Source organism: Nerophis ophidion, linkage group LG21, assembly GCF_033978795.1.
Source record: "Nerophis ophidion isolate RoL-2023_Sa linkage group LG21, RoL_Noph_v1.0, whole genome shotgun sequence".
Taxonomy (NCBI): domain Eukaryota; kingdom Metazoa; phylum Chordata; class Actinopteri; order Syngnathiformes; family Syngnathidae; genus Nerophis; species Nerophis ophidion.
This window is the reverse complement of record NC_084631.1, coordinates 20,034,242-20,047,954: the sequence shown is the minus strand read 5'-3', so window position 1 is coordinate 20,047,954 and position 13,713 is coordinate 20,034,242. Positions and strand designations below refer to the sequence as shown.

The window sequence follows — 13,713 nt, the reverse complement described above, 5'->3', positions numbered from 1 at the left end:
CAGTTCGAGATGCTACCTCAGTATAAGCATTTAAGTCTCACCTTAAAACTAATTTGTATACTCTAGCCTTTAAATACAATGATTATTTATTGTATTTAAATTTAAATTTATTGTATCCATGCCGTTTCTTCTCTTTTTCTCCTCCGTCCCACTCTCCCTTGTGGAGAGGGTCCGGACCGGTGGCCATGGATGAAGTACTGGCTGTCCAGAGTTGGGACCCAGGATGGACCGCTCACCAGTGTACCGGCTGGGGACATCTCTGCGCTGCAGATCCGCCTCCGCTTTGGGTGGTTTCCTGTTGGCTCCGCTGTGGAGGGGACTCTCGCTGCTGTGTTGGATCCACTTTGAACTGGACTCTCGCGGTTGTGTTTGATCCACTATGGATTGATGTTTCACAATATCATGTTAGACCCGCTCGACATCCATTGCTTTCGGTCCCCACCCCCAACATATGCGGTCCTCTCCAATGTTTCTCATAGTCATCATTGTCACCGACGTCCCACTGGGTGTGAGTTTTTCTTGCCCTTATGTGGGCTCTACTAAGGATGTCGTTGTGGTTTGTGTTGTGGTTTGTGCAGCCCTTTGAGACACTAGTGATTTAGGGCTATATATATAATCATTGATATATATATATATATATATATATATATATATATATACAGCTACAATTTACTGAAAGTCAAGTATTTATTGTATATATATATATATATATATATATATATATGAAAAAATGAAATGGCTCTCACGGAAATACTTTTAAAAATATTTGGCTTGTATGGCTCTCTCAGCCAAAAAGTTTCCCGACCCCTGGGATAGAGTGTCTGCCCTGAGAATGGTAGGTTGTGAGTTCAAAGCCCGGCCGTGTCATACTAAAGACTATAAAAATGGGACCTATTACCTCCCTACTTGGCACTCAGCATCAAGGGTTGGAATTGGGGGTTAAATCACCAAAAATGATACCCGGGCAGAGCCACCGCTGCTGCCCACTGCTCCCCTCACCTCCCAGGGGGTGAACAAGGGGATGGGTCAAATTTCACCACACCTGGTAATTTAACTTTAACCCCACGACCCCAAACGGGAGAGGCGGTAGAAAATGGTGTGTACTGATCTTTCAACATTTGTTTTGAAATGCAGATAACAAAACAAACACACATTCAACCACTTTGACTCCTATTGGTGGAAATGGTACGTTTTTGAAGTTATTTCCGAACATGTCATTTCGAGTTGCCGTCTAATGACAGACTTGAAGACTTTAGAAGAGCACACGAGTTTGACTTTTAGAAGGAGGAAGAAAAAAAAAAAGAAAAAAAAAGTAAGTCCAGCCCCTCTGAAGATTTCCTGTTGCATGAAAGTGCTACAGTGACTCACACCGAGCACGTCCTACCTCCTCTGTTTACTCTCCCAGGGCAGCGAGGGAGTAAAGAAGCGGACCGAAGAAAGTTCGCTCCAGCCTGGATATTAACTCCCCGCCGAGGCCCGGCTTAATTAATGAGAAAGAAAGTGTTATTGTCCGCCTCTTAATGGAGCCTCTTCGCGTTTCCGCTTTCTGGTGTGGAGCAATACTCTGTGCGAGTGTTGTGTTCGAGCAGACGGGTGAGTCGCAATTTTACTGCCCCAAAAAAGTTTTTAAACTTAAAAAAAAAAAAAAATTTAATTCCTAAACACCTACACAGCTAGCAAGTTATACTGTGACGATGTCGTGTCTTTTTTTAAATTTGTTTAAAAAAACAAAAACAAATTTTTAATACAGGTGTTTGGCACGCGTTCAAGGCGTGAACATAACGTGTTAGCCGCCATTGGTGTGCTTGTTTGTTTAGTACAGGGGTGTCCAAAGTGTGGCCTGCAGCTAATGTTTTACCGGCCCGCAACACATCGTTCTAAAAATACTAAAGTATATACCGTATTTCCTTGAATTGCCACAGGGCATATAGTATGCGCCTGCCTTGAATTACTGCCTGGTCAAACTCTCTTCCCAAAATAATTAGCGCATGCTTAGTATTACCGCCTGGTCAAACTCGTGAAACTTCCCCTGTCATCATTTTCAAAATGGAGGAGGCTGATTTTATCCATCCATCCATCCATTTTCTACCGCTTATTCCCTTTTGGGGTCGCGGGGGGCGCTGGCGCCTATCTCAGCTACAATCGGGCGGAAGGCGGGGTACACCCTGGACAAGTCGCCACCTCATCGGAGGGCCAACACAGATAGACAGACAACATTCACACTCACATTCACACACTAGGGCCAATTTAGTGTTGCCAATCAACCTATCCCCAGGTGCATGTCTTTGGAAGTGGGAGGAAGCCGGACTACCCGGAGGGAACCCACGCATTCACGGGGAGGACATGCAAACTCCACACAGAAAGATCCCGAGCCTGGATTTGAACCCAGGACTGCAGGACCTTCGTATTGTGAGGCAGACGCACTAACCCCTCGATTAAGAGCTATTCAGTAGGATTTAAGGTCCAAGCTTACATCAGACTCAAATTTTTACTGCATACCTTTTGGTAAGTGCCGGAGTGAGAAGAGGTTTTAAAATAATTAGCGCATGCTTACTTTTACCGCATGCCTTTGGTAAGCGCAGGAATGAGAAGAGGTTTTCAATTAATTAGCGCACCCGGCGGCAATTCAAGGAAATACGGTATATTTGTTTAAACAAAAAGTGGACTAAAAGAGCCAATTAGTGAAATGCAACGAGAAAAAGTGGCATTGTTGACTCTAATATCAACCATTTTTTAAATCATTTCTCAAAAAATCAATGTTGCTATAAATTGATTGATTTAAGGACAAAAAGGACATGAAAAAAACAAACATAAAAACATGAAAAATGTCAAAATTTGATTTTTTCCTCCATACTAATTATATACTAATACTAATTATACTATTGATTGTTATTATAAATATACTAAACCAGGGATGTCCAAACTTTTTCCACTGAGGGCCACACACGGAAAAATTAAACCACGCGGGGGCCGTTTTGATATTTTTCATTTTCCAACCATAATAAAATATCCATCCATCCATCCATCCATTTTTCTTTTTTTTTTTTTTTTACCTTTAGGACTCCCAGGGACCATAAAGGGTCTCCGTCATTGACATGTTAAAAATAAGTCTAATTATTATTTTCCTTTTTTTATGTAACGCTTACAGTAAATCTCTATTTCAACTTCAGGACTGAAAAGGATTTATGCCTTTTCAGTCAAAGACAAATGATAAATAAATGATACATGGGTTGTACTTGTATAGCGGTTTTCTACCTTCAAGGTGCTCAAAGCGCTTTTGACACTACTTCCACATTTACCCATTCACACACTGATGGCGGGAGCTGCCATGCAAGGCGCTAACCAGCACCAATCAGGAGCAAGGGTGAAGTGTCTTGCTCAGGACACAACGGATGTGACGAAGTTGGTACCAGGTGGGAATTGAACCAGGGACCCTCGGGTTGCGCACGGCCACTCTTCCACTGTGCCACGCCATCCCTATACAAGACAACTTTGTTTTTTATAGTAAAACTGAAATATGCAGTAACATTAAGTAATTGAAGCCCTAAAAAGATCAAAATGCAGGACACCATTGATTTAAATGTATTATTATTTCTGAGTAATCACAGTGAAAAAATAATTAAAATCCCACTAAATATCTTTGGGATCCAAAAGGTCCCCCACTCATAAAGTGATACATTTTTATTATTATTTGTTTTACTTTCAACACTTAAGTTACAAGATCAACTTCAGATATATCTGTCGATTCTACGTTTGAACTATTATTTTGTTGGTTTTATGTTCTTTTGTCAAATAAAACACATGTATATGGCAACCACACAATATATGCACATTATATTTTCCACATAAAACATAAAGTGAAATATTTGAAGTAATTGGAGCCTTAAATAGGTCAATAATTCATTATATAAATTTTTTTTTAACTTTTTTTTAGCATTGGCAATAAAATAAAGAAAGACAAAAGAAAAACAAACAGCCTGCATGGCAGCTTTGTGTCAACATTGCAACTTTTGCACATTGGATTTCACTCCATTGTACTTTTTTATAGTGTTTTTTTTTGTTATTTTTGCAATAACATTCCCAGAATGTGTGGCGGGCCACTAAACAATTAGCTGCGGGCCGCAAATGGCCACTGGGCTGCACTTTGGACACCCCTGTACTAAACCAATTACAATATATATTATCTGAAGCTGATAGAGAGATTTAAGTGTTGAATGAAAAATTAAAACATTTTTAAAAAGCATGACCTTTTTATGAATGGGGCACTTTTGGATCCCGAAGGATTTTAGTGGAATGTAATAACAGTCTTTGCTAAAAACAACCGAAAAAACAAAAAATTCAAATCAATTTTGCTATGAATTATTGACCTATTTAGGGATCCAATTATTTCACATTAAATATTTCACTGTGTAAATCTTTTTGGGAAAAATATTGTAAGTACAACCCATTTATCATTTATTTATATTTTGTATTTTTCCTCAAAAAATAGGGTTTCGACAAAAAGCTCGTAAAAAGTAAAAAAAAAAATAATGAAGTAGAATTAAAGATTCAAGGGTTTTATGAAAAAAAAAAATACTTATTTTGAACCTTGTTTAAGACGGAAACCCTTCTGGGTCCTTAAGACCTAACTTGAGGGAGCCCCAACAATAAAAAATAAAAAAAAGTGTATATTGTATTGGTTTTGAAAATGAAAAAATATCAATTTGGCCCCCGTGTGCTTTGATTTTACAGTGTGCGGCCCTCAGTGGAAAAAGTTTGGACACCCCTGGTTTAGTAGTTTGAGTGTGAGAAACGTTACATTAGCTCCAGGGGCGGACCTTTGCACAGATATGTCCATCTTTGGTGTGCTGGCCACATAGCTAACAGGTTTAGCAGCCCCCCCTCCGAGGAAGAGAGTTATGCGTTCATCCGTCTCACTCCTAATCCTCCTCCATGCTCCCCACAATTAGACGTCGCCCCGGGCGACAATTACTCCTCTTCACCCTTTCCAAAGCCACCCTGCTGGGTTGAAATGACACTCTCTCTGAGAGGGGTTGCACTAATTGTATAATTGCCTAACATGAGTGCCCAGGCATGCATGGACACCCCTTTTTCCTCCCTTCCCATCACTGTGTCAAGGCTGTCTCAAATTAAACACCCCTTAAAGGGACTGTTTGCAAGTTTTCTCGAAGTTGGAAAATAAAATAAAAGTTACTCACAGGAGCTTATGACAGTATTTTTCAACCTTGTTTGAGCCAAGGCACATTTGTTTTTCGTTGAAAAAACACCTCTTGCAGAAAACATAAAAAAATGAAAATCGGTTGACAGTAAAAAGTCGTTGTCGCAATTGTTGAATATGACTTTAAACCGTAACCAACCATGCATCAATATAGCTCTTGTCTCAAAGTAGGTGTACAGTCACAACCTGTCACATAACGCCCTGACTTATTTTAAGTTTTTTTTGCTGTTTTTCTGTGTGCAGTGTTTTAGTTCTTGTCTTGCGCTCCTATTTTGGTGGCTTTTTTCTCTTTTTTTGGTATTTTCCTGTAGCAGTTTCATGTCTTCCTTTTGAGCGATATTTCAGGCATCTACTTAGTTTTAGCAATTTCAGTTGTTTTTTTTATCCTTTTTTGTGGGGACATTGTTGATTGTCATGTCATGTTCGGATGTACTTTGTGGATGCCGTCTTTGCTCCACGTTAAGTCTTTGCTGTCGTCCAGCATTCTGTTTTTGTTTACTTTGTAGCCAGTTTGGATTTAAGTCTGTTCTGCATAGCCTTCCCTAAGCTTCAATGCCTTTTCTTAGGGGCACTCACCTTTTGTTTATTTTTCGTTTAAGCATTAGACACCTTTTTACCTGCACACTGCCTCCCGCTCTTTCTGACATCTACAAAGCAATTAGCTACCGACTGCCACCTACTGATATGGAAGAGTATTACACGGTTACTCTGCCGAGCTCTAGACAGCACCGACACTCAACAACAACACATAGTTTGCAGACTATAATTACTGGTTTGAAAAAATATTTTCAACCCAAATAGGTGAAATTAGATAATCTCCCATGGCACACCACGGCACATTGGTTGAAAAACACTGATGTGCAGTATGTAAGGATGATGGTCCAGTTTTGCCTGAAAGCGAGTGGGATGAAGATACCTTATTTGATTCTACCCCCGTTTTCTCAATTCAGTGATTAACACATTGAGTTTCACTGTTACTTTAAGGATTATACAAATGTATCATGGTGGCATTACAACAGGTAACAATTATTACACTGTAACAATAATTTGTATCAACAATGTAGGCAGAATGAACATACCAACAATGGTAAGGGACAAAATACAAATAATGGTAATAGACAACATAGCAATAACGATAAGTAAACATTGAGCACGTTAACACTTCGAGACAGAGTACAACAGGAGGTCAAATTAAAGACCCGCATCTCTATATTTGAACCAGACCCAATGTTTGTATAATAGTTTAAATCAGGGTTCTCCAACTCAATTTACCTGGGGGCCACTGGATGCAGAGTCTGGGTGAGGTTGGGCCGCAAGAAAAGATTTCTTAAAAAATATATTTTTAAATGTCTTTATTTTTTATTTTAATTTTAAATTAAACAATAAAAACACAAATAACGATTTGAATTGGTCCAGGTTATTGAGGACTGTTATTACTGACTGATAGGTGTTGTGGTGTGACTGCAGCCAGGCCCGTAAGAAACCCTCGTCTCCATGGCAACGTTTTTGTCGCTTTCACTCATTTGCCGCTTTTCCACTAACGCAGGGGTAGGCAACCCAGAACGTTCCGGGTGGAGGAGGCTCGCCTTGGAGTTTACAGTTACGGTAGCACAATTAGCCCCAAACGGGCTATACCGGACATACCACACCGTGATTGGTAGAATCCTTCAGGTCCGCACGCAACGCTGTCAAGCGCCATTCATATAAAACTCTCGGGCCGCACTAACATTACACTTTCATCGTAAGGTGGGGGCTGCAAAATAACGTCTCGCGGGCCGCGTTTATGAGACCCCTGGTTTAAATCGATTAATAGTTTGGCATTGCTTGTGTTGTAAGTCCAGTTTGTTCCATAGTTTTACTCCGCATACAGACACACAAAACCATTTACGCGTGGTTTGAGCTCTCAGCAATGAGAAATATCCAAAGATGTTAAACGTTCGCTAAATACGAGGGGAGCCCTAATGATTACAATATATATTGTATTGCTTCTGAAAATGAAAAACATCAAAATTACTCTGAAGTTTTTCATTTTCCAGTGTGCGGTCTTTTGTGGGGAAAAAGTGTGTACACACCTGCATTAGTGGGTTAGTAGAACATACGTCTATATTTTTCACTGTCACTAATTATGAATCAATCAATGTTTATTGATATACTGTAGCCCTAAATCACAAGTGTCTCAAAGGGCTGCACAAGCCACAACGACATCCGCGGTACAGAGCCCACATAAGGGCAAGGAAAAACTCACCCCAGTGGGACGTTGATGTGAATGTATATGAGAAACCTTGGAGAGGACCACATATGTTGTCCTCCCACCCTCTCGGGGAGACCAAAAGCAATGGACGTCGAGTGGGTCTAACATGATATTGTGAAAGTCCAGTCCATAGTGGATCTAACATAATAGTGAGAGTCCAGTCCATAGTGGGGCCAGCAGAAGACCATACCAAGCGAAGACGGGTCAGCAGCGCAGAGATGTCCCCATCCGATGCACAGCCGAGTGGTCCACCCCGGATCGCTTTTTATTTAATTATATTAAATAAAAATTGCTTGTCAGCCCGCAGGTAGTCTCTAACCTTTTTTACTTCTGAGAGCGAATAAAAAAAAAAAAAAAAAATCGCACAGAGAAATTCATTTTTGTAGTGTTTATTTTCATATCTTACCTGAAAGCAAACAAAGGGAATGTAGTAATTTAACTTACAAGTGCTTCAAGTTAAGTGTTTTAAGATAATTGCTTTCTTTTCGGGTAATTGTATTGCTTTTAAGGGTACTTATAATGCAAAACCAACTTTTTTACCTATTTGTCCTGTTTTGTTTTTTTTGTATTTAGAATCTATGTAAGTCCTGAACATTTTAAATCAAACCATAAAGGCATGGTGGAGAGTTTTATCAGACATTCTTACCGTACTCCCTCCAAACAAGACGTTTTGGAATTTGAACAACCTATGACGTTTTTCCCCCCAAGTGTGCCATATATGGTAGAAGTTTTCCCTAAGTGCTTTGCACGAATCCGCCATTGTAGTCCAACACCTTACGCAATAAGCTCCTTCTTTTTGTGTATCCTCCTGTTGTGGGGGCAGACTGGCTCGTACATGCGCATGCATCCTCCTCTGTTGCCATTTCTAATTCAAACTAAGGCTGGGCGATTTTATGATCGTGATCATTGATCGCGATTAATTTGAGTTTGATTACATGGCGGAACTGTCTGTTAGAAGTTCCCGTAATAATAAACAGTAGGGAAGCAACGATTCTCGGTATAATACACCTTTATTGACCATGATTCTGTGTGTGTGTGTCTGTAAATGTGTGTGTTTCTGTACGTTTGTGCGTGTTTTTGTGACAGAGTTTGTGTCCGTATATGTGCGCGACCTCTCGCTCCAACTAGGGCTGGGCGATATGGCTTTTTATTAATATCTCAATATTTTTGGGCCATGACACAATGCACAATATATATCACGATATTTTGCCTTCGCCTTGAATGAACACTTGATGCATATAAGCACAGCAGTATGATGATTCTATGTGTCTACATTAAAAAATTCTTGTTCATACTGCATTAACATATGCTCATTTTAAACTTTCATGCAGAGAGAGAAATCACAACTAAGTCAATTTACCAAAACTGTATCTATTAAACAGTTATTAAGCAGTGGCACAAACATTCATGTCATTTCCAAAACAGAAAGTGCAAGATTGTCATAGACATTTTAAAACAAGCTATTAGTGCACTTTTGTGCATGATGTCACTAAGATGACATCAAAACAACACTAAATTAAAAGTTTACCTTTTGTACAGAACGCCACTACAATAGTTTAAAACAAATAAAGTGCACTTTTGTTCATGATGTCACACAAGATATTTCAAGAACATTCAAATAAAAATGAGCTGCATAGTAGGAAATCGAATAGTGTGTCCATCGTTCTGTGGTAGGATCCTGCTGTTATCTCCTTCGGTTGTTGATTTTTTTTTCATACGGCGTTGATGTGAAAATTGTTGCTTTGGCATTTTGTGGGTGTGGCACCAAACAGAGATGTTGAAATGCAGTTTCATGCACTCTTCATTCTCTCGCGGGTCACTTTTCAAATGATGCTACAAATTAGCAGTGCAACGCTTTTGCCGCATGATTGCTCAACATTTTCCCGCTTGAAGCCAAACTACCGCCAGACTATGCTGTGTGTGTGTGTATGAACAAAATAACAGTTGTCAGCTGTTAATACATATTAACTTTTTTTTCCCTATCGCCCAGCCTTCAAGTGTATAGTTTGAACTTATGTATGTTAGTGGACTCTATATGGAAGCGCTAAAAACTACAACATGGATGACAGGGAGAAGACACCGTCAAAGTGGAAGCACGTACCTGCTCAGTGGCTTTGTGGTTAAAGTGTCCGCCCTGACACTGGAAGGTCGTGAGTTCAAACCCCGGCCGAGTCATACCAAAGACTATAAAAATGGGACCCATTGCTTCCCTGCTTGGCACTCAGCATCAAGGGTTGGACTTGGGGGTTATATCACCAAAATGATTCCTGAGCGTTGCCACCGCTGCTGGTCACTGCTCCCCTCATCTCCCTGGGGGTGAACATGGGGATGGGTCAAATCCAGAGGATCATTTCACTACACCTAGTGTTTGTGTAACTATCATTGGACATTAACTTTAAATTTACACAGAATAGCGCATCCTGAAGAGACTGTCAGAAGGCGGTCTGTAAAATATAATCTATGCAACATTTTGACCAAAGAACCGCCATTACATGTTATGTAGTCCAAGAGGAAGTGTTTTGAATTTAGAAAAAAAATCATATCATATCCCCCCGTTTTAAATTGAGTAAAAGCATCCCTGCCATTATTTGGTGTAGCAAATGCCCCAATCAACTCTGTCATATCTGCCCAAAAACATTTTGTCTTACTTGCAAGCATGATCTTACAGCTAGAGATGGACATAGAAGTTGACGTTGAACCAAAATCAGATTTACTGGCCATGTTTGTGTAACACACAAAGAAGTTGACTTGTTTGAGATACAAGGGTTTTGAGTTAAGAGCTTCGTCAAAGAAACCCATAAGTTGAGGTACTCCTCTACATTTTGTTTTTGCCAGAACATGAACAAAATGTTGCTTTGCAGGTTGTGCTGTACATTTGCAAAAGCAAGCTGCAAAGCTGACTCCACCCCTCAGACTGACAAAGAGGCTTTTTGTGGCACATCCACACCAACTTTTCCCCCTGGCCTGTAAAGTCAAGCATGTCCAAACTGACTCTGAGCTTCTTCACAGCAGATACTGCGAGGATGTCGGGTTTCATCTACTGGCCTTATAAGATATGTTTATTTTGAATTAGTTTTAGCAATATTAGTGCACTAGCTGGATTCGGTCACATAACAATTGTTGGTTGACCCTTTCCTTCCACCTTTAGCCCAAAAGTAGAGATGTAACAATATGAACATTTCATATCACGGTTATCATTATTGCGTTATTGTTGAATGTGTTCACATAGTACTTATACACACACTTCAAAACTTTTGACAGTGTTTTTTTTAACTAAGTAAAATGAAACCCACTATTTTGCATGTTTTGTGTTTCTTATGCAAAAAACAGTGAAGTTGGCACATTGTTTAAATTGTAAAAAACAATGATTTGCAAATCCTTTTCAACCTATATTCAATTGAATACACTGTAAAGACAAGATACTTAACGGTCAAACAGGTAAACTTAATTTTTTGCAAATATTAGCTCATTTGGAATTTGATGCCTGCAACATGTTTCAAAAAAGCTGGCACAAGAGGCAAAAAAGACTGAGAAAGTTGGTGAATGGTCATCAAACACTTATTTGAAACATCCCACAGGTGAACAGGTTAATTGGGAACAGGTAGGTGCCATGATTGGGTATAAAGGCAGCTTCCATGAAATGCTCAGTCGTTCACAAACAAGGATGGTGTGAAGTTCACCACTTTGTGAACAAATGCATGAGCAAATTGTCGAACAATTTAAGAACATTTCTCATCAAGCTATTGCAAGAAATTTAGGGATGTGACCATCTACGGTCTGTAATATCATCAAAAGGTTCAGAGAATCTGGAGAAATCACTGCACGTAAGCGTCAAGGCCGAAAACCAACATTGAATGCCTGTGACCTTTGACCCCTCAGGCGGTACTGCAACAAAAACCAAATCAAATGCCATCAGTGTGTAAAGGATATCACCACATGGGCTCAGGAACACTTCAGAAAACCACTTTCCGTTATTACAGTTTGTCACTACATCTGTAAGTGCAAGTTAACTATTACTACTATGCAAAGTGAAAGCCATTTATCAACATGCTCCTGTGCCAACTTTTTTGCAATGTTTTGCTGCCATTAAATTGTAAGTTAATGATTGTTTAAAAAAAAAAAAAAATGTTTGTCAGTTCGAACATTAACTATATTGTTTTGGCAGTCTAATCAATTGAATATAAGTCGAAAAGGATTTGCAAATCATTGTATTCTGTTTTTATTTACGAATTACACAACATGCCAACTTCACTGGTTGTGGGTTTTGTAATAGTGTTTTAGTTTTAGCAGAGTTCTCCTTGCGCCACGGTAATATGTTTTGCACCACACCTTAAAAATATATTTTTTTACGTGAAAACTAAATAAATCAAAACATAATATAATGTAGCATCCAGAAGAACACACACAAAGTCCGACGCTCTTTTTTAGCTTTCATTGCTAATTTTATACTAACGGGCCCAATTCCAAAAAGTATTTTCTCTACGCACACACATCCGCCTCCGTGCTCCACTCCGAGACACACAACAACACTTCTTCATTCCCCAAAGACCCTGTGTGTTCACAGACCATGAGAACAATGAACATCATACCACACTAACATACACATTAGAACCAGCAGGTAGTTGCAGTTCGATTGTATGTATGTATGTATGTATGTATGTATGCATGTATGCATGCATACTCTAATACTTTGAATTTATTTACATTTAAAATGTGTAGCAAATAAAACTGGTGAGTTATTATTTCTGGCAGGCATTGTGGCGTCTTACTCTGTTCAGCAGTCCTAGCTGGCACCAGTCAGTCCGTGAGTGTATCATATTGCAGTTATCGATCACGGTTTTAAATCATTTTAATTTTAAAATGGTTATACTAACTGTCAGGAGTTTTACCCTGGTTATTATCAATACTAGTTATTCTTACATCCCGATAACAGGGTAAGATCCGATCCACCTTAAATTTTGCAATAATAAAATACTGATGCATTCATACATTAATGTGCATTTTTGCTAACCGGTTAATCTCACCATAGGGCTGCACAATTATGGCCAAAATAATCTTCGCACTTATTTATATCAATATTGAAATCACCATTTTAATTACAATTATTCATTATCTTAGGTAAAAGTTTCATGTTTATTCACAATACCTTATTAGATTACAACAGTAGTGAATATCCATTAAGGGATGGTGGTACGTGAAAGGGTCCCCCAGATAAGCTAGAAGAAACTTTTAGTACAGGGGTAGGGAACCTGTGGCTCTTTGATGACTGTATGTGGCTCTCAGATAAATCTTAGCGGACGTTGCTTAACACGATAAGTAACGAATAATTCCGCTGGTAATCACAGTGTTAAAATAACGTTCAAAATATAACACATTCTCATGCATTTGAATCCATCCAACCGTTTCTACTGCACCTGTTCAAGAAGTCGCATTAATGGTCAAAAGTATTTTATTTATTATCGGTTAGCTTCAGAATAACAATGTTTATTAAAAAGAATAAGAGATACACGCATTTAGTTGTTGTAATCTGGGAAAGTCCAAATGAAAGAGGAGGCGTAGAATTATCTTGTCAGAGTGTGGGACGACACTGTACAAGGGTACAGGTCTACGGGTTTCTTTTCATTGAGCTAAATTGAATCCAGTTTCTGTTTAATTCCTTGCTTCTTGTCTGTTTAATAGATGTCATCAGTGTTTGAACCTGACAGTTGTATTCAGTGTTAAAAATATTATATGGCTCTCACGGAAATACATTTTAAAATATTTTTGGCTTTCATGGCTCTCTCAGCCAAAAAGGTTTCCAACCCCTGTTTTAGTAGGAGGTCCAGGGGTCAGCATATTCATGGAATGCTGAAACACGGTGGCAAGCATAAAAACGCGATATGATAAACACAAAATAGGAGCACAAAAGCAAGCATACACATACATACATACATACATTTATTCAACCAAGGACAATCAAACAGTAGTCTACCCCACATGAGGCATTAGAGATAGTGAAGTGAATTATATTTATATAGCGCTTTTTCTCTAGTGACTCAAGGCGCTTTACATAGTGAAACCCAATATCCAATTTTTACATGTAAACCAGTGTGGGTGGCACTGGGAGGAGGTGGGTAAAGTGTCTTGCCCAAGGACACAACAGCAGTGACTAGGATGGCGGAAGCGGGGATCGAACCTGCAACCCTCAAGTACCTGGCACGTCCGCTCTACCAACCGAACTATACTGCCCCTAGGTGGTTAATAG

General features: G+C 39.3%; 1 protein-coding gene across 1 annotated transcript in view; it reads left to right on the top strand.

The window, feature by feature from the left end:
- The first annotated feature begins 1,342 nt into the window (after nt 1–1,342).
- The window catches only part of tgfbr2b (transforming growth factor beta receptor 2b), a 64,081-nt gene continuing 51,710 nt past the window's right edge, over nt 1,343–13,713 (top strand). Inside the window, exon 1 of the mRNA XM_061882128.1 lies at nt 1,343–1,593. Coding sequence (XP_061738112.1) covers nt 1,521–1,593 — 73 coding nt within the window. The 5' untranslated portion in view covers nt 1,343–1,520. The remainder of the gene's footprint in view (nt 1,594–13,713) is intronic.